Source organism: Macrobrachium nipponense, chromosome 2 (assembly GCF_015104395.2).
Source record: "Macrobrachium nipponense isolate FS-2020 chromosome 2, ASM1510439v2, whole genome shotgun sequence".
Classification (NCBI taxonomy): Eukaryota; Metazoa; Arthropoda; class Malacostraca; order Decapoda; family Palaemonidae; genus Macrobrachium; species Macrobrachium nipponense.
The window spans coordinates 62,688,989-62,711,390 of NC_087201.1; the positions used below are offsets into that span (position 1 = coordinate 62,688,989).

Below are 22,402 nucleotides of genomic sequence, written 5' to 3' on the forward strand. Positions count from 1 at the left end.
TGCTTTTTCGGATTCGGCATCGGAAATCGCCAATCTGAAAGCTACAATTAGAGACATGAAGTCCAAGATGGCTGACTTCAAAGGTAAGGCTAGTGAAAGTGAGCATTTCAGTGAAGTGAGTTCTCCCAGTGTTGTGGAGGGGGCGTTTGATCGTCCCTGCGACGCTCCCAGGCCTAGACCTCTTCCAAGCTCCCATGCCCAGAGGAGAAGGAAAGTCGAAAGCCTTAAGGAGGTCGTGGGGAATCCCCAACGGTCAGACGTCCCTTCAGCTAGCTCTGCTTCGTGGCAGGCGGCTCAAGGGCGCTATAGAAAAAGCGTCCTTCGCGAGTGTTTCTCGTCCTCTCCCTCTCCCTCACCTAAACAAGGGTGGAAGGAATCGAACTTGTCGAGACCGCTGAAGCGTCATATGAAGCCTGACATAGATTCTAGTCCAGAGCGTTTCTCAGATGACGCTCCGTCTTCTAGCAAGAAAGCGAAGGGGGCGTCAGCGTCACCTGAAGTGTACGCGGAAGTACCCTTTCCTTCTTCTCCCCCGAGTGATGACGAAAGACGTCATGCACTGGACGTGGGAGAAGCGTCAAGAAAGATCATTATGGCAGTTCAAGAGCAACTGTCATCTCTAGTGGGAGTTTTAGCGCCACGTCGGAAGGACGTGACGCTTCCAATTAAGAGTCTCGTCCTCTCTCACCTGTTCAACGAGAAGCGTCATACAGACGGGAAACGGCTAAACGTCTTACAGAAGCGTCTAGTTCGAGAGCGAGAACAGGTGCTTACGAGAGTTTCGTAACGCCAGAGAGACGTAAGACGTCTTTTAGACGCGAAGCGTCATTGGAAACGGAGCATAGACATGACGCTCCGTCCAATATTATGACGCCAAGTAGGACGCCTTTGGAGAGCGGAGCGTCTTCCAAGCGCGAAGCGTCATCGAGACGTCAGCAAAAAGACGTGCATCCATGACGCTTGGCGAACGGGAAGCGTCATGTAAGCGTGAAGCGTCTTCTAAAATTCTAGAGAAGCCGAAGCTTATGACGCCTTCCAAGACTATTAGAACGGGAAAGAGGAAGGATTATCATTCCCTTAGCCCCTCTCCTATTAGGAGTTTGTCTCCTCAAGAAGAAGAACGTTCGGAAAGGAGAGCGGAGACGCATGTAGATCCCGAGTTAGAGGAAAACTCGGATGACGAATATAGTGGAAGAGAAGGTCTGTCTAACTATAAGGTGTTGACTACCCTACTTCTTGAGGAGTACGGAGACGAGTTGACGCCTGCCGCTCCTCCTTCTCCGCGCTCGCTCTTTTCCAGTGCTAAGACGAAGAAGTCTTCGTCTTTTCTCAAAATGAAACCCACCATATCGATGAAGAGCATTACATTCCTTAGACTCATGGATGAAGTCTAAGAAAGACTTAGTGAGGACAGTCTTCTGCATGCCTCCAGCAAGATTGGCTGGGAAAAGAGGCATTTGGTATCAGACGGGAGAGAATATGGGTATTGCTCTCCCTTCTACAACCGAAACAGATTTTTCGACTTTGGTTGACGCTTCACGGCGTCAAAGTCTCAATTCTGCACGGATTACGTGGGGAATTTCGGAACTGGATCATCTCCTCAAGGGACTCTTTCGTGTATTGGAAGTTTTTAACTTCTTAGATTGGTCCCTTGGGGTGATGTCCAAGAAAGCCCATGATTCGGAAGGAATCGAACCTGAAGCCCTGTTATGCATATTGTCTTGTATTGACAAGGCGGTACAGGATGGATCTTTTGAAATCTCCTCTTTGTTTGGGGCAGGTCTTTTAAAGAAAAGGACTGTATATGGCGCCTTCTTAACAAAGGCAGTCTCACATGCTCAGAGAGCAGCACTTCTATATGCGCCTCTATCTACTTTTTTGTCCTTCTCAGTTAGTAAAGGACATTGCGCATTCTTTAACTGAGAATGGCAACTCAGGATCTGCTGACGCAGTCAGCAAGAAAGAAGAAACCTGTTGCTGCATCGGACAAGAAAGGACCCAGTACAACGGTGCAGCCCTTTCGAGGTGGTCCGACCTCCAGACCTTCCACAAGGAGGAAGGCTCCAGAGAAGAGAGGTAGATCTGCTTTTCGTCCCTTTAAGAAGGGAAAATGAAGATTCTCTCCTCCAAGCACCAGTAGGTGCCAGGCTCCTGGGATTTGTGGAAGCCTGGACACTGATAAATGCAGACGCGTCATCTTTGGCGATCTTAAGGAGGGGATATCGTATCCCTTTCCTGAACACTCCTCCCCTAACGTCAATACCAAGGGAACTATCAGCCAAATACAAGGATCCTGTGCTGAGGGATACTCTTCGATCGATGGTGGAACAAATGTGGGACAAGAGAGCGATAGAATTGGTACGGGATCAACACTCCCCGGGGTTTTACAATCGCCTTTTTCTGGTGGCGAAAGCCTCGGGAGGCTGGAGACCAGTACTGGACGTCAGCTCTCTGAACAAATTTGTTCAGAAGGAGAAGTTCTCCATGGAGACTTCTGCTTCAGTCATGGCGTCATTACGACAGGGAGATTGGATGGTGTCTTTAGATCTCCAGGACGCCTACTTTCACGTCCCGATCCACCCTTCATCGAAGAAGTACCTCCGTTTCATGACGGGGGGAAGGATCTTTCAGTTCAGAGCCTTGTGTTTCGGCCTGTCCACAGCTCCTCAGGTCTTCACAAGCCTGATGAAGAATGTGGCGAGGTTTCTTCACCTCAAAGGAGTGAATGTCTCTATGTATCTGGACGACTGCCTCATCAGGGCCAGATCGGAGAGACAGTGCTTGGGGGACCTAAAGTTAACTCTGGATTTAATCAAAGCGTTGGGATTGCTTGTGAACCTCGAGAAGTCTCAGCTGACCCCCAGACAAGACCTAGTCTATCTGGGGATTCGGATGGATTCTCGGGGTTTTCGAGTTTTTCCTTCGCAAGAGAGAATCGCAAAAGGTTTGCGGATAGTCTCTCTCTTCTTAGAGAAGCAACAAACGTCGGCGAGGGAATGGTTGAGCCTTCTGGGACGCTTTCCTCGCTAGAACAATTCTTCCCTCTAGGAAGACTTCATATACGTCCGCTTCAATTCTTCCTCAAGAGGTCTTGGAGCTGGAAAACCGGACAACTGTCGGACGTTTTTCCCATTCCAGTGGAGATAAAGTCACACCTACAGTGGTGGTTGCTCCCTCTGGAAGAGAACAAAGGGATCTCTCTAAGAACACAGAACCCAGACCTAGTGTTGTTCTCCGACGCGTCGGAGAGAGGTTGGGGAGCGACATTAGGCTCAGAGGAAGTGTCAGGCACCTGGGAACCAGCACAGGTGTCTTGGCACATAAACTGCAAAGAGCTCTTCGCCGTACATCTGGCCTTGAAGAGCCTAGAACCTCTGGTGTCAAACAAGGTAGTGCAAGTAAACGTGGACAACACCACCGCACTTGCCTACATTCGGAAACAGGGAGGGACGCACTCCTCGTTCCTTTACGAGCTCACGAGAGACCTATTACTTTGGACGTCTCACAGGAACATCCCTCCCTGCTGACAAGGTTCGTACAGGGAGTAAGGAATGTGAGGGCGGACAGGCTCAGCAGGAGGAACCAGGTCCTTCATACAGAATGGACACTACACGAGGAAGTGTGTCTCGATCTCTGGTCTCTGTGGGGAACTCCTCATGTGGATCTCTTCGCAACATTCATCTCAAAAAGGCTCCCAGTTTTTTGCTCGGTCGTGGAAGATCCAAGAGCTCTTATGGTAGACGCCTTCCTGCTAAATTGGTCTCGAGTAGACGTATATGCTTTTCCCCCATTCAAAATCCTGGGGTTAGTAATGAAAAAGTTTGTGGCGTCAAAAGAGACGAGGATGACGTTAATAGCCCCCTTTTGGCCGGCCCAGGAATGGTTCACGGAGGTGGTAGAGTGGATCGTAGATTTTCCAAGATCCCTACCAAGAAGGATGGATCTTCTCAGACAACCACACTTCAAGAGGTACCACCAAAACCTCCCCGCTCTCGCTCTGACTGCCTTTCGACTATCGAAAGACTTGTCAGAGCGAGAGGCTTTTCTCGCGAAGTGGCAAGCGCGATCGCGAGAGCACGCAGAACCTCCACTACGAAAGTATACCAATCAAAGTGGGAGGTATTTAGAAGGCGGTGTAGATCCAAGAAGTTGTCCTCCTCCACTACCTCTATAGCGGAAATTGCTGATTTCCTGCTATTCCTGAGAGAAAAATCTCATCTAGCCGTATCCACAATAAAGGGATACAGAAGTATGCTCTCGGCTGTATTCAGGAACAGAGGCTTAGATCTGGCAGATAATAAAGATCTCCACGATCTCATAAGGTCTTTTGAGACTTCAAAGTCTAAGGAACCAGTACCTCCGAACTGGAACCTAGACGTAGTCCTAAAGTATCTGTCATCGGAAAGATTCGAACCTCCTCATCGGGCATCGTTTAGAGACATTACCCAGAAAATGCCTATTCCTATTATCTTTAGCTACGGCAAAGAGAATTAGTGAATTGCATGCTCTGCAGGATAAAGTAGGATTCAAGGGAGACTCAGCGATTTGCTCGTTTAAGACCCTGTTTTTAGCGAAAAACGAGAATCCTACGAATCCCTGGCCTAAGTCATTCGAAGTCAAAGGCATGTCGAGTCTCGTAGGCAGAGAAGCAGAGAGGTCTCTATGCCCTGTTAGAGCTCTGAAGTTCTACCTTCAGAGAAAGCATCAAATGGGAGGCTCTAGACAAGGTCTTTGGTGCGCGGTAAAAGACCCCACAAGACTGATGTCCAAGAATGCGCTGGCATTCTTTGTAAGAAACGTCATTACAGACGCTCATAAGGCCTGTCCTGACGAACAGTTACAACTGTTGAGAGTAAAAGCTCATGAAGTGAGAGCTATAGCGACGTCTCTCTCGTTTCATAAGAATATGTCGCTTAAAAACATCATAGATACGACATTTTGGAGATGCAACTCAGTATTTGCATCTCATTACTTGAAAGACGTGCGTGTGACATATGAGAAGTGTTTTTCTCTAGGTCCTTTCGTATCGGCGGATACGATTCTGGGTACGGGAGCCGACACCAATCCTTAAATGTATATACTTTTCTTCTTTTTGGATATGGTCGAGAGTCTCTTCGAACAATGGAGGACTTAGGCTAGCACGGGCGGCCGTCTGTGTTGTTCAGTAAGAGACGCTTGTCATATCCAATTAGATGAGTATAATTTTTTTTTTGAAAATTATGTATGTGTGTGTAGTGGTTTTGAGTTACGGTTGTTGTGACGAGTTCGGGGATAACTCGGAACAATCCTTAGTTCTAACATATGGTTAGGATCAGGTGGTCGGGATTGGTTGTGTGCTCCTTCATAAGGTGTATTGTCATATAAGTGGATCAGCACCCATTGACAAAGTCCTTTTAGGCTCTGCCGAGTAAGCGGATAAGACCCCATCGGCAGACCCACAAGAACTCTTGGCCATAGATCATATATCTCGCTAAAGTTTCTTGAGGTGATGCAGACTACTGGGCAAACACCCATGAAGTCTACCACCTATCAGGTAGGAACCAAGGTTTTATTTATACCTACAACATATGTTGTTTACCTGTCTATTCCATATAGAAGCTGTCTCTTACCCTCCACCGAAGGGTGCCAATCAGCTATGTATATATCTGACAGGTAAGTTGATTGTATGAAAATGATATTGTTATGTTACAATAAAGTTTCATACATACTTACCTGGCAGATATATACAATTAAAGGCCCACCCAGCCTCCCCGCAGGAGACAGGTGGAAGAGAGAAAATATGATAGAAAACGGGGATGGTTCCTAGTCCTGCCGCCCAGGGCAGGCCGGTAGATCACCTGACCTACCTGTAGCGAGTGGCGCGAAATTTGAATTTCTGTCGGGGACGACGGAGTCTTAGCTATGTATATATCTGCCAGGTAAGTATGTATGAAACTTTATTGTAACATAACAATATCATTTTTAGTTTTGCCTAGATTTTGATGGATTATGGACTTTGCAGCCCTTTTTAAGTTGGCCAGATATAAGTTCTGTGTCATGTACAGCTCTGTATATGCTTCAGGCTGTATAAAGTACTGTCAGTCTACACAGACCATAGAGTCGACAGCGAGTCTGCACTTTGTCTCCAGTTCACGCCATGATTGTCCAACAACAGAAGAACTTCTTCGGTGGGCAAATCAATCGAGTTTTCTGGCCGTGCAAATTTTACAGGGCTCTAAAGGTCTGGTTGTCATATCAAGTCATCAGGAGTGTCCTTTCCAAGTGGGCCTTCTATCCCCTAGCCTCTCAGTATCTGTGGACTCTATGGGGTGGGAGGACTTTGGGCTTGTCTGTCACTGAAAGGACCCTTCGCCTGCTCCCTTGGATTCTCCAGTCCCAAACCCTCTAGTATGGGCAACAGTCACCTTATGCAGACTGGTCCCTCTTGGTCCATGCCTTACACGTTGGTATGGTTTAGGGAAGCCCTAAATAAGTTTCTGTCTCATTGTAATGTTTGAGGACCCTTATAGACCTACTCTGTCCCACATATAATGGCCCCCAAATCTGTGATGGTTGTTGGTGGCCCCTGTAGGTTCCTGCCCCAACTGTTTCTCCTCGGTCAACCTCCCTCAAAAGATACCAGCAGAAGTGGTCCACTCTTTCCTGGGTAGGCTTCAGGTGATCTGGAGGCTTGTCAGTCGAAAAGCTTTTGAGACATGTCGCAGAGACTATGGCATGCAACAGTCAATCGTTAGGTACATCAACCAGAATGAGTTGTCAATTTTCTGTAACTATTGCCTCAGACACTTTGTCTCCCCTTTTGAGATATCTGTGACCCAGTGGTGGATTACCTCTTTTATGAGGAGGTGTAGGTTCTCTAGTACTCCTCTGTTTAGGAGTATAGATTTATGCTTAACTCAGATTAAGCACAGGGACCTAGATTTTTTTTCTAATCTCTGTCCCTTGTCAAGTCTACCCATCCAAACAAGAAAGAAATTGACTCGGATTGTTTGTTACCCTTGGGTATTTTGGCCAAGTTCAAGGTCCCATCCAAGACCTGGATCCATTCTTTCTCCTTTTAGATCATTACAGACTTCCTTGACTTCCAGGAGCACCCAACATCTCACAATCTCCTAACTTGCTTTTTTGCGTAGCTGGCGCCAACTCATGCTCAAAGTGTCTGCTAGCTCCCGAACTCCTAGCTCTCCTGGCACCCAGCTTCTCTGGCGCCAGCTACAGCCTGGCCAACTCATGCTCCGAGTGTCTGCCAGCTCCCAAACTCCTAGCTCTCCTGGCACCCAGCTCCTCTGGCACCAACCACAGCCTGTCACCAACTCATGCTCTGAGTGTCTGCAGCTCCCGAGCCCCAAGCTTGCCTGGCATGCGGCCCATCTGGCTCCAGCTTTTGCTACAAACATTCTGTAGTGCTCCTCAGCTCAGAAGTAGTGCTATAGAGTGCTCTCTCTCTAGTTGGATTTTTTAGGAATTATCTGAGCTGAACCAGAAGTCAGATGACCATCCATAACCTGGGGAATTAGGGCAATAACCTGTCTCTTCCTGTCCAAATGTGTTGTCAACCATCATATGTGGACTTCATTTTTGACACACTCAGTTTTTTTATTGGTAAATTTTCCTACTTTATAGTGAAGCTAAGGATGTCAGAACAACCTCTACCTCGTTAGTTTTCAGATGCTATATGCTCTTTACGTCCATTCTACTATCTATCTTCTGGAAGTTTAAGTGATCTTTGCTTCTCACTATTTTTATGAAAGCCTAAACCGTGTTGAAATTTTCCAATACCTCAAGACTATTTTTAGTGACTGGCATGGCACTGCGGAAGGAAGCACAGGATGTTTTCCTACTATCTCTACACCTTTTCAGTAAGTGCTGAGTTTGGAGAGCCAGGCAGTACAATGTATCTGGAGCACCCACCACTCTCAGTGGATGGGTGATGATTTTATTTCAGTGTAGGTGTTAGTGTTGTCTGGTTGTTTTTATTTTGGTGCTGTAGCCAGGACAAGGGCTGGCACTTATCAAGCTTTGCTACCCATTGAAGCACTTCCTTCACAGCAAAGTTCCACCTAAGTAGGAGGCCACCCTTCCCTATACCACCACGCCACTATGAGTTAAGATGAGCACCAACCAGGGACATTATCCACCTGCAGTAGCTCTCTTAACTGATAGGAAACAACAAGCATTGTTTTCAATGTCAACCACTTTTCTTTTTCAAATTCATTACATGAATTAATGTTTTGAGTAGAATATGCCCATGATCCCACCTCTTATCAATTTGGAATCAGCTATGTAATTACCGGTTAAGTGACTTGAATAAAAATGGTATTTTTTATAATAAAGTGTTATAAAAAATGATATTTTTTATAATAAAGTTTTATATATACTTACCCTGTCATTACATGATCGCATGATAGGAGCCCCCCCTTCCTCTCCTCTGATAGACATTACACATAAGATTTGAATTTAGGGTACCGTACATGGAAAACTCATAGCTATCTAATTATTTGGTAAGTACTACTATATATAAAACTTTATTTTATTTTAAAAATGTCATATTTATGAAACTGTTGCTGCGTTCCAACTATAGTCAGTTCACTTAAGGTAGATTCTTGGGTAGGCTGTGTGCCTACGAGACGTTTGTTTGGCTGGTACCGGGAGGTAGGCAGCTTGCTCAATGTCTCATATTTTCATCTGTAGCTTAGAAAACAAGTACATAATATGTTTATATTTCTTCATGTATCTCACACTTTGCACAAGTTAGGAAAGTTTTGGTCATACCATAGAATTCGGTATTAACCCTCTTGCGCACAGGTGGAAAATATAAGGGTGTAAGGTACACGACTTTTCCCCTGGGCCGAAAAGAACACATGCATGGAAAAGTTTTTTGGTAAAATTCGGTACGTCTGAACTGTAACTGATATACGCTTCTGGTTAGTGTTATTATGTCGACAAATGAATGAATTATTTCCTAAAGCAATCAGAACATCTTTACGAGGCTTAGAAATAATAAACACGATGTGATGAACGTGAAATTTGTAAGAAAAATCTTAGATATTTTTTGGAAATAATCATGAAAAATATAATAATTAGGCTTGGGGAGTTTGTTTTATACCTAAGTTGTGTAGAAATGTTTGATCTTTCATGTGGAAGTAATAATTTTTCTATAAATGTGTTTGCTAATGAGCTGGAATTGATGAAAAAATGCTAATTTTTTACATAGTGCAATTTTCAGATTTTCCAACCTACTTAGGTTGATGTTTTGCATCGTAGCTAAGTAAGATAGCAGTGTTGGGTTTGCATTTTCTTGAGGATTCATCATTTGTCGACCTAATGGCATCAACTACGTTTTCTATAATTGATGATTTTTTTTTCCTGAGTTTTTCCTGAAAATAACTTACATATTATGTACCCAACGTGTCATCTGTGCACTTACGGAAAAAATTTATTGACGCTACGTGTCATCAGATCATGAGAGGGTTAATTGTACAACTAAAACATCTTTTCCTGAAATCAGTAAGATAAAACACAGGAATTATGAGTAAAAGTGAAAAGAGAAGCATTTAAGTCTTTTTACTTGTTTATGGTTATCTTATATGCATCATTCATATGATCAGGATAAAATAAAATTTGTTTTCATACAATGAATTCACTCTGAATACGCTGGTGCTCTCAGATTTTAGATGCATGTGATATGTGAAGAGAAAATGTAAAGTATGTCTTATTATGTTGCATCCATAAATGATTCAAGTTTAACAGTATTGCTAAGAGACAGCATTCTGCAAGACATTTGCACTGGTTGTCTCAGCATGAGCTTTGTGTTGCCAGTTAGCAATATAAGAAGGTTGCAGTTTCAATAATATTTATCTTCTTATGTCATTACATTTTCTGTAAATAAATACACAGAATTCCAATTATGACTGTTGAACATTTTCAGTCCAGTATCATATATGTGAGTATGTCTGGACATATCTGATGAGAAAAAAAAAAAATAATCAGATGGAAGCATCTGGTATCGTTAGCTCAGATCTAGGGGGGCCGTGGGAAATTCAATCCAGAATTTGAACTCTGTGGACAGACTTTGCACTCCTCAACTCGGCCTAAGCTTTAACCAGGTTAGTTCAGCATGTTGTTTCTAATTTTCTTATATGAATATATTTTCAAACAAAAGAGATATCAGAGACTTATTTGAGTGACATATGAAATAATAGTCACAGTGAAGTAATAAACAGCAAAGAAATTAGATCGTTTTCTTTTAGGTTGAGTCAAGTACGAATGCAACATAATGAGACATATTCTTCATTTTCTCTTCACATATCACATGCATCTAAAATCTTCAAAGTACCAGCATATTCAGGGTGAATTTATTGTATAAAAAGAAGTTTTATTTTATCTTGCAGATTGTATAAATGATGCAAAATCTGATGATAAGTAAAATGAGGCATAAAGAATTACATGCTTCTCTCATCACTTTTACTCGTAATTCCTTTGTGTTTTATCTTATTGATTTCAGGAAATCATGTTTTAGTTGTACAATTAATACCGAAACCTATGGTATGACCAAAACTTTCCTATCATGTGCAAAATGTGAGATAAATGAAGAAATAAACATATTGCTAGTTTTCTAAGCTACAGACAAAAATAATGAGACACTGAGCGAGCTGCCTACTGGGACGTCTCGTAGGCACAGGGCTCACTCATGAATCTGCCTTAAGTGAACTGACTATAGTTATGTGAACCTGCTTACCCAGTATTCAAAATGCCTCATGACAGGTCCTGTATACTGAAAGAAAAAGGCAATCCTCTAACCAGGGCAAAAAATAAGAAAGGCTCAAAGAGCTGAAGCATTTTGTGCATCATAAAATCTTGAGCACCTTCGTAAGTATCAGCTTAAGCATTACTGTACAGAGATAACTCACAATGTATCAGTCGCATGGTCATCCAGTAATAAAATAAAAGGTTGAGGATATGCAGTGGTGCACAGATCAACCCCTGAAGGTAAAAACAATGCTTGGCCACAATGAAAGTCATCCATAGCATTTTAATACACTCTAGTTGTTAAGACAAGTCATAGCTAGAGAAGTGGTGTGTGCTAAGTTCACTGATGCAATACAGGAACAATCACACAGCAAACAGGTAAAGATGAGAAATTTTATTGGATGGACTTATGTTACTGGTCATAGGGAGGTCTTGGATGTGGTCACTCAATCTACAGGTAAAGGAATCTGTGACTTTAGAGAGTAGTGCTTGCTACATCAGTTTAGAGATGAGACTAGTACACTTTCTTGGCTAGGCAGTAAAGGAGAGGCACAACTGGATCATCATATCAGGAAGCTTTAAGCTAATGCACCTGATGGATGCATCTTATAGACCCTACCCTACCATACTCTATTGATAAACCATAGGGGATGTATACCAATTGAATTTGGTATCAGTTGTATGTAGTTTGACACTATCTTTATTGTATGTAAATTAAGCAAGATAATAACATTTTTATCACAGTAATTATGGGATGCAGTTTATTGATTTTGCCACAGGAGAAATGTCATGAATAGAGTGGTTATCTGTGTCACTACTTTTTTATCTCGTTACCTTGTGCATTTTGATGCTAGTGCACAAGGCTGTGCCTAGTCTTAGCTTCACAAACTTTGTTGAGTAGACATGGATATTTGCATCTCAGATGGGTACCAATATATATACTGTAAATTAATGAACAATCTTTTGAAAATAATCCAAGCAGAGACAATCTAAATTGATTAGAGGGGATAAAATAAATTTGGTATTGTGCTAAATTAATTTGTGGGTACTTGAATAAATTTGGTGGTGTGCTCTGTTCAGTTAGAATGGTAGCCCAAAGGTCTTATGTCATCAACCTCTCAGGAGTAACATTTACTTATGTAAAATTAAGAGGTTTTGTATTTATTGCTTATAACAAAACTTTCAATAGTTTGTTATAGATACATACTAATTTTTTTTAATATACTCTATATTTCTCTAAACTCATTGAGTGTTACATATTTATTGTCTGTAGACAAAATTGGTGAATGAAAACATTTAACAGGTGAGACAGAAGCCCTACCAGGTGGGGAATTTTCATTGGTCACTGTTCTTCACATCGTTAATTGAAACAGACATTAAAAGCTACTTGCTTGTGCACAGCTAGGTACTATTTGGGAATAAGTGAAAGTAAAGGTTTGTTTTCATAGAACATGCAAACTATGTTGAGCATTTTAGTTTTTCTTCTGAACCAAGTCTCTCTCTCTCTCTCTCTCTCTCTCTCTCTCTCTCTCTCTCTCTCTCTCTCTCTCTCTCTCTCTCATTACATAGAACCTTCACTCCTCCTTACCTGAATGTCTTTGCCATTTAATCTCTGTAGTTAATAGGGTAATAAGAGTTTACCAATGCAGTTGCATTACTGTTGTTTCCCCATTTTAATGTGTTACATTTTTCTATACAAGATATATACAGTACTGTTATTTTGCATCTCTCTCTCTCTCTCTCTCTCTCTCTCTCTCTCTCTCTCTCTCTCTCTCTCTCTCTCTCTCTCTCTCTCTCGGTAATGACTACTAGAAAGTAATTCCCTAACACCAGAGGAGTGGAACCATTTCTCTCTCTCTCTCTCTCTCTCTCTCTCTCTCTCTCTCTCTCTCTCTCTCTCTCTCTCTCTCAGTATATATGTAGCATACCCCAGCCTCTACCTTCTGCATTCTCACCCAACCTATATGATGCCCCTCAATAAGCTTATTAAGGGTAATCACTAAGCCTGATTAGTAGTGTTGCTCATGTGTTAGGAGAGTTAAGAAGTATCTCTTCTGTTATGTTTTCTACCAATATATTTGTTGCTGTAAGTATATTTCAATGAATGCTCCATCAAATTTTAATAGGGAGTCATAAACATAACCTCTGTTAGTCATTTAAATGAAAGTTTTTTTTTTATATTATCATGGATTAAAATTGATAAAGCCAGTGTGTAATGTAAATATAAAGTCAGTGATAACTGGTTAGTGATATTGCCTTGCTGGATCTTAATTAAGGATCCTGGTTTGTTTTGCTTTGTAATTTAGAACTGAGTAGTTTATTACTTTTTAGGCAATAAATTGTTTATCTTCTGTCACCCTTTTGTGTTAAACATTGGTCATCAAAGGTATGTCTAAAGTGAATGTTGAATTATAGTGCAAAATATTGAAATTGCTAATAATTAAAACCTTATGTTATATACTAGTAGGCCACATGATGCTTACTCTATTTTTTCAAAAATAAAAGTAGGCTTAAACATTGTTGGCATAAAATTAAAACAGGATTTTGGAAATATTTATTTGAGGTTTTATGTAAAAGTCTAAGGACTCATAGGTCTCTCACTATTTCTTAGTTGGGAGTTGTTTTTTATGAACTTGAAAGTAAGTGCATCTTTGATTTTTATTGCTTAGTATGTAGTAGGCCTTGATGATAATACTTGAATGCATGTTTTTAGAATTGTTTTAAACTGTGTATTACAACTAAAAGGTATATTATAGTAATTATTAGTAATTTATATGGTTGGAAGAAGATATTGTAGTGCTAAAGAGGTTGGCAGATAGGTACGAAGAGGTCAGAGGAATAAAAAAGAATTAACTGCATAAAGAGAAAACTCTGGTGCTGTGTAGTTATGAGATTCAGCAAAGAACCTTCATTATCTCCTATCTTGTGGCTGTTGGATATTTTGGTATTTAGTGGCAAAAGTTATGATTTTTTAATAGTTTAATCAAAGAAGTTTTATTGGTTGGTGTGTATTTTATTACCAAATTGAAATATTTTGGGCTTCAATAGTGAGTGAAATTCAAAGTGAACATTCATCTACAATATACTGTAGTATTCATTTCCCAAGTCTGTAATCTGCTTCTATTAAATCATTGTTGTAATCAATTTCAATAAACAACTGGCCATTTACCTGTCATTTTGAATGGCTAGGAGGTCTTCTGTTCAGGCGTAAAGATTTGGTGTTTTCCACCTTAGCCATAGAGTTGGGGAAGGTGAATGCACTGGTTCATGCTTCCACTAGGTAACTAGTCTCTCTATGTATTTACAATCCTCGAAAGGCAGAAGCCAGTCTAAAAAGAAAAACACAAATATTATTACTGTATGAGAAATCACGTGCATTTATTGTATAAACATACTATTGCTACTTTGGGAAGAAATTTTAAAGAATTAAATAGAACAGATGTTGTGGTCTTATTTTACACACACCATGCAACTTAGTTCAGTACTTAACCACATCAGTAATTGGATCACTGCAAAGGACCTAAACACATCTGCTTTTCTTATGAGGAAGGCAATACAAATTTACCACACCTAAAGCCTTTCTGTTGGACAGCAAACACCAGCTAGAACTACATAACTTCCCCTGGCAAAATTACTTTCAGAATATAGGAAGGAAAGAACATGGACCAGAATTTAAAGGTTACTATATAAATAATAAGATAAAATAATTTCAGTACCATCCCAGATAGGATCAGTATTAATAAGTTACAGTACCTCGGAAGATTGGGATTTTTACAACCATAATAGAAACTGACTTGGTATATGCATCAGCATGCCGACTTTGTTGTAGATTCTCTATATCTTTATTGAATGAGAGATTGTCTTATGAGTTGTTATATCGTACTGCAAATGGAGAGTAATTTTACTAGCACTGTATGTAAATATTTTAAATTCTCTTAAATACTCTTAACTAATCCTTACATACATGTGTTGCCACTGTTATCGACAAATTCCCTCTTTCCCTGAGGGATTTTTTACCTGATAATCCCTTTCACTGTCTTTAATCCCTTAAGACAGTTGAGGGTAAGAAGTAAAGAGATGTAATTCTTGGACAATTAACCCTTTAGGATTGGGGTTGTATCAAAATTCATCTAGTAAAGCACACACTGACCACTGATTAGTGTCATAGTAGTGTTTTCTTTTCATTACTTGTCAGGAATATATTTTTTATGTTATAAACCTGGTTTTGATATTCTTTTGAAGTTGAAAAATACAGTTTATTACAGTATTAAAAAATTGTTGACAGTGACACATTGAAGTTTGCCAAAAAAAATTTTGTAGATGATGCTTGATATCATTGTAGTAATAGCAAGTGCTGGGAGTAGGGTGATGTTGACATATTGAAATGTTGAAGGGTTAAGGTTGACCATACACGATCATTGAAGGTTTTTTAACTGAGACCACACATGATCATTAAAGGTTTTTTGACTGATTAGGGTGTTGATTAACCCTTTTGTAATGATTATGTGGTATCACTGACAGACATTGGAAGTGTGTGTCCGATAAAGCAGAGGGAATTTTTTTTGCAACTGTAGGTAAATTATGGCTAATAAATCATCATTATCATTTTCATCATAAGTATTTTAAAGTCAGCTTTTCCTTTGGGGGGTTAGATGTTGAAAATGAACTTAAACTTTTATGGCTTTAAATATGATAGGTGGTTGGATTGTATTAAGGTATAATATACTTTGTGCATATACGTACTCAACTTTTTCATTCATTAGTTTGGATGTAATCATCATGTATTGATGTTTGCATTTAATGGGATGGATGCCCCCAAAGGTCTTAATGCTAGGAAGTGTCATACTTTTTCGTTTGAACTCTGAATGGTTCTCACTTGATTAACTCAAGGCTATTGAATGGCAGCTTGACATAATTCAGCATTTGAATCCAGTGAATGACACCAGTGAAAGAAACTATCAGATATTCTTAAGTTTGTGGAGCACTGAATATAAAATTTATCTTCATTGAATTTTGTTAAGATTGAAATAGAGTAACCTGTTCATTTTTAAAAGATAGTATTTGCCAAAGAATGCAAATTTTTTCACTTCATTTAAGAATTTATACTTTGCATCAGTCAGTTGATAGTCTAGCAGCTAAAATAAGGGTTATGGATATGCATTTTTATATTTATGAAAGGATGAAGTAGTGCGTAGGTATTACTTGTAAATTTCATGGATGTTACCTAACTGCTGACTTTGAGGGTGATATTTTGTTTTTTGTTTGTGGATGTTTATATGTTGCTGTAATCAAGTATTTGACTGCAAGTAGAAACATTCATTGTATCCTCAATTTAATTGAAATTTTTCAGAGAGATGGAGATGAATCGTATGTCAGGGTTGTATGGAAGTATTGCAAGCACTGGTGATTACTCCGGTTTAACAGAGATGTTTACTGATCCTGTAGAAGAAGAGGTAAGTACAGTATATTTATAATTGTGAATAGACTGATGTACTTGTTTAGTATAATTTATTACACTTTCTTTTTCATTGCTTTTATAAATGTTTTTATGTAAGCTTTTCTTGTGGAGCAAAATATGAAGTGATTTCTTTCATTTCTCCTCCGTCATGTGCACTTTCTATGTGAAGTCCCGTCAGGTTTGGGTCCTTGTGCATTCCTTTTTTCCATGAATTCTTCATCCCATCTTTTCACATGTCCAAATCATCTTGGTCTTTCAGATCTCCAATTTTTCATCTGTTAGATACATCTTGCTGCCACTTTATCTTTCCCAGTACATATTCTGTGGATAAGAAACTAAGCATTCTAAATCTAGGTGTTACAACAATGTCAGTTATGAAATACATTGAAGAATATACGTAATGGACAACACTTTTCAAGATATATTACCTAATCATTTTATTTGTTATAAGGATACAATGGCTTAACTTCATCAAGGTGATAGTAAAATAAGTCATTAATTAATGTTACATGGTACAAAGGCTTAGGAAAAATTAAATTCATCAAAATGATAGTAAAAGGAGTCATTAATTTATGTTATATGGTACAAAAACTTAGGAAGAATTAAATTCTTCATCAAAATGATTGTTAAAGGAGTAATTAATTTATGTTGTATGGTACAAAGGCTTAGGAAAAATTAAATTATTCATCAAAATTATGGTAAAAGGGGTCATTAACCTTTAGTGGATGAGTAAAAAAATCAATATGCGGCTCCTCAGGCAGGGTAAAGTTTGAGGTCGGCCAATTTAAAAAAAAAAAAAAACATATCAGTGGAAAGAGGAAGATATGCAAATGCATGTGGTGAAAGAAAACAAATTCTAAAAAATTTTCCTTGCCTTGCACAAGAAGTTCCTTGTGGGGCCTCTTTTAGAAGACAATCATAAATTTTACCAACTCATATATGTTTTTTCTGATAAATAATTTTTTGTAAAATTATAATTAAAGCTCGCACAATATCAAAACAGATAAGAAATAAAATTGGTAACAAATTCTTAGCATATTTATTGAAAAATATTTACATAAATTTACTGAGAATGAAGATTCGGTAGCTTTTTTTATTTGTACCTACATTTTTTTTCTAGTATTTCTTTGCAAAATTACATTTACAACCGACATACAGGCAGTCCCCGGGTTACGACGGGGGTTCCGTTCTTGAGACACGTCGTAAGCCGGAACGACACTTGGAAATATGCCTTAAACTAATAAAAAGTTAAAGATACCTTACCTGTGTGACATGCAAGTATTGCATGATGTGTAGTGTGGTTATTTCAATGCCAAAGGATGGTTCTTGAAGGTATATAATTTTATTATACACTTGTGACACTATAAAGCACAATCTTGAAGTACTACCAAGTCCTTAGTTGACTTTAATATACATTAACACACTACTAATCCTTAGGTTAGATTATACACTATACACTATGAACATTCTTGAAGTATGTAACTATCCTTAGGTACACTATGGAAATTCTTGAAGTATGTAGTATATAATCCTTTGGTAGTACATCTTGGAGTACACTAAAATCCCAGTCTGGTAGCTCTGGAAGGTAAAAGTATAACACAATTAGTACAAAATACTACACAAAGTCCTGAATGCAGTATGTAAATTATAGATATCAAGAGTAAAAGAGTTAATGTATGTTAATTAATTCCTTACTTTTAGTTTATAATTCCTTACTTTGAGTTATATCAAGAGTAAAAGAGTTAATGTATGTGAATTAATTCCTTACTTTTAGTTTAAAGTTGTCGTGCTATGTAACCCTGGATGGACAAAGTCTTATGTGGCCCCATAGCCTACATCATTCAGGGGGTTCTGGAATTAACAAAAAATAATTATGTCAGTAAGTACTCTATGCATAGTAAGTTACATACAGTAATATGCACCATACAGTGGTTTAATATCACATATAACATGTATAAAACTTAGTTAATGTATGTTAATTAATTCCTTACTTTTAGTTTAAAGTTGTCGTGCTATGTAACCCTGGATGGACAAAGTCTTATGTGGCCCCATAGCCTACATCATTCAGGGGTTCTGGAATGTACAAAAAATAATTTTGTCAGTAAGTACTCTATGCATAGTAAGTTACATACAGTAATATGCACCATACAGTGGTTTAATCTCACATATAACATGTAGTATAAAACTTAATTTAGAAATTCCTTACATAACTTACCAACTTTTAGTGAGTATGTATGTAACCTTGGACAAAGTTTTATGTGGCCCCATAGCCTGCATCATTGAGGGGGTCCTGGGATTCTGGAATGTACCAAAAAAGTATCAAAGTTAAGTCATGTATGTTTAGTAAGTTACATACAGTAACCATACGTACAGTGGTTTATAACATGTATGTAATCAAACTTGGTTGGAAATTCCTGTAAAAAAAAGTTATGTACGTATGTAATACTGTACGTAAAAACCTTACTGTTCATACTTTGTTACACTACATGTTACATTTGATACGTATACTTTCCTGAAGGGTTTTTTCCATCCAAAAATGGTGCTTCTACTTGTAGTTATCCCTTGATGACACTTGTAATGTGTAGTAACAACCTGGAGTTGTGTGAAAAATGTTGGTTCTGGAAGGAAAAAGTAACAAAATTAGTGTACAAAATATACACTACAGAAAGTCGTGAATGCAATATGTTAATTACTTTAGATATATCAAGAGTACTAAAAGAGTTAATGTATGTTAATTAATTCCTTACTTTTAGTTTAAAGTTGTCGTGCTGTGTAACCCTGGATGGACAAAGTCTTATGTGGCCCCATAGCCTATATCATTCAGGGGGTTCTGGAATGTACAAAAAATAATTTTGTCAGTAAGTCCTCTATGCAGAGTAAGTTACATACAGTAATATGCACCATACAGTGGTTTAATATCACATATAACATGTAGTATAAAACTTAATTTAGAAATTCCTTACATAACTTACCAACTTTTAGTGAGTCTCAAAGCTGTTACCTAGGTTGTGGGAGATGGAGATGGAGGTGTAGAGAATTCATGATAAGGATGCATTCCATACCTAACTTCAGTGTGCTTTATCACAGATAACAGGCTAGGATGATGGGCAGTCTGGAATGAAGAATTAATATTAAAGGACAGTATGTAACCACTTAGGTGTACAAAATTTATTGTACGTATGCACACACTAAAAACAACTGAGAATTCCTTACCTTCAGCAAAATGAAGACATGTAGGCTATGTAGAGGTCTGGTTTATGTAAGTCACAGGTGCATGCCAGTCTGGAATGATAATGTACATATGATTAGTATGTATGTTACATACATAACATGGTTATTACATATGTAATAATAAAACATTAATAAAAAAAAATGTCCTTACTAAATTCTAGTGGTTGGCTTGCTTACTGGGATGGGCATATGGTAGATGAGTGGGTGGCTGGGCCATGGAGTGGGATGGGCAGGTGCTTGGGAGTCTGGAATGATAAAAAATATATAAAATGATAGAGTTACTACTGTAACTACTGCACATGTTATTACTGTTTGACATATGTAGTGTGTAATATGTACAATATAAAAAATGAAGAATTCTTTTACCTGAAGGAGTTGGAGAGGTGATACTACTCGTATCAACTGATTTGGGCTCTGATGAGGGAACATCTAGATCTGCAAAGAATGATAGGGTACATAAATATAAGGTGGATGTAACTGTAGCATATGTACACTTTTAATAAAATTTCTATTAGCAATTTATAAAACATTTTATACAAATTTGTTAAGGATTCCTTACCTGATGAATAGGGCGAGGCATCAAAACCATGGAAAGGCTCAGGGTCATCTGGGTCGCTGTCACTATCAAAGGTGTCTGAAATGAAAAAAAAAAATAATAAGGTTATGCAACATCAAACACACTGTACCACTATGTAAGTAGTGTACGTATGTATGCCATAATGTACTAGTAGGGTGTAAACAATTTCCAACATGAAAATGAGAAAAATGAAATTGCTTACCTGATTGTAGTAGTACAGGTGGACGGGCTGCTACAGAGGGTCCAGGTACAGGGGGATCTGGAACTGTCACAGGTAGTACAGGGAGATCTGGAACTGTCACAGGTAGTACAGGGAGATCTGGAACTGTCACAGGTAGTACAGGGGGATCTGGAACTGTCACCACTTCTGCAATAAAATTACAAATGATGAAAATTAATGAAGTTACAATTTACTCTAACATTTAGTTGTTACATTAAAAAATTAACACATTTTATATGTACACTGTGTAAACACATAAATTAGTAAAACAGTTCAGAATTCCTTACCAGGACTAGGAGTGGGAGGTGGTGGTACTGGAGACTTGTGAAAGAAAGTGTCAAGCCTGGACTGCACACTTCTCTTCGTCTGCTTCTCCTTCAGGGTCTCCTTGTAGAAAGTTACTAAGTCCAACATTCCACGTTTTATTTTGTCAAACCTGGCAACGTTAGGGTCTTCTGCCTCAAAAGAAGCCAAGGCTCTCTCCAGATGAGTAAAACCCTCTGACAAGCCTTTCACAGTTAATGACCTGGCTTTTGGCTTTGGTGCCGCCTCCTCCTCCTCAATCATTTGTTGTTCAAGTTCAAGCAGGTCCTCTGCTGACAATTCCTCTCCATGGGATGCCAGCAGCTCTTTTACATCATCAGGTTCAAGATCTAGTTTCAGCCTCTTGCTTAGCCCTACGATCTTCCTCGTCACAGTCTCGACGTCTTCTGCCTGGTCAAAGCCTTCAAAACTGTGCACAAACTGTGGACACAGTTTCTTCCAGGCCCCATTTAAAGTGGTCGTCTTCACCTCGTCCCAAGCACTTGCAATATTCTTCACTGCATCAGCAATGTTTTAGCCCTTCCAGAATTGCTTCAGTGTCAACTCCTTGTTAGCTTCTATGGCCCTCAAAGCAAAACGTATGGTCCTTCTAAGGTAGTAAGCTTTGAAATTAGCTATTACTCCCTGGTCCATTGGCTGTATCAGCGATGTGGTATTGGGTGGGAGGTACACCAACCTCACATTAGGGTGCATGTCGCTCAAATTTGAAGGGTGACCAGGGGCATTGTCCAGGACTAAGAGGGCCTTAAAAGGCAGACCCTTCGAAGTCAAATACCGTTCCACTGCTGGCACGAAATGGTCATTGAACCAACCTTCGAAGACCATCAAGGTAACCCAAGCCTTCTTATTTGATTTCCAAATCACAGGGAGTTGACTCTTGAAAATGCCCTTGAAAGCCCTGGGATTCTCGGCCAAATACACCAGCAAGGGCTTCAGTTTCAAATCGCCACTTGCATTGGCCCCAAACAGCAAAGTCAGTCGCTCCTTTCCAGCTTTATGGCCAGGTGCTGACTTCTCCTCCTTGGAAAGGTACGTTCGATTTGGCATTCTTTTCCAAAATAAACCAGTCTCATCCACATTAAAGACTTGGTCAGCCGTGTAACCACCATCCTTAATTATCTCGGCCAAACCACCTGGAAAACTACCTGCTGCTTCGCTATCAGCACTAGCAGCTTCACCTTGCAGCTTCACATTATGCAAATTTGCACGAGCCTTAAAACGGTTAAACCAACCTCTACTCGCGGAAAATTCACCACCAGCACTGCCTTCGCCAAACTTTTTCACTACTGCCTCATGCAGCGCTCTAGCCTTCTCCTGGATCACACTTAAGCTCACCGGAACACGCCGCTGGTTCTGGTCCTCCAGCCAGATCATCAGGAGCTTCTCCATTTCAACAATGCTCTGGCTACGTTGCTTCTCGTTTATCACCGTTGACTTCATCGGTGCAGCATCCTTAACGTGCTTCAGAATACGTTCCTTGTCTTTCACAATGGTTACCACCATCGTCCTGCTCAAGCCTAAAGCACGACCTATTTTGGTGTTAGTTTCTCCCTTCTCCGAACGCTTCACCACGTCATATTTTACCTCCATCGTGATGACCTTCCTCTTCTTGGATGAACTATCATCGGAGGAAGTACTTTGGCGTTTAGGAGCCATTGTAAATTCGCGAAAATGGCAAGGAAAATCAGCAACGTCTTAGCACACAACCGAGTGAACTTCAGGCAGGCACGCGATTGAAGTGGCGTCCTTTGGTATTGTTACGCTTAGCGTCCTCGACCGTTCGAGGTCGTTGTTCGGTCAATTTACCATACAGTTTAATAGCGTAAATTAATTTATGCGCCTC

At 39.6% G+C, this 22,402-nt stretch overlaps 1 protein-coding gene and 1 long non-coding RNA gene across 13 annotated transcripts in view; one reads left to right on the top strand and one right to left on the bottom strand.

The window, feature by feature from the left end:
* Window positions 1-22,402, top strand: part of LOC135220649 (tight junction protein ZO-1-like) — a 702,643-nt gene that overhangs the window by 45,801 nt on the left and 634,440 nt on the right. For all 12 annotated transcript variants that reach the window (XR_010315743.1, XM_064257985.1, XM_064257979.1 and 9 more), the window contains exon 3: window positions 16,100-16,202. Coding sequence is in view for 11 of the 12 variants with exons in the window: in XM_064257985.1 (XP_064114055.1) it covers window positions 16,100-16,202 (103 nt within the window). In the remaining variant the exon portion in view is untranslated. The remainder of the gene's footprint in view (window positions 1-16,099; window positions 16,203-22,402) is intronic.
* LOC135221440 (uncharacterized) lies at window positions 19,805-21,888 on the bottom strand. The gene is made up of 3 exons (XR_010315951.1): window positions 20,218-21,888; window positions 19,998-20,072; window positions 19,805-19,873 (listed from the first exon to the last, which is right to left on the bottom strand). It is a non-coding gene; the product is annotated as an uncharacterized LOC135221440 (long non-coding RNA).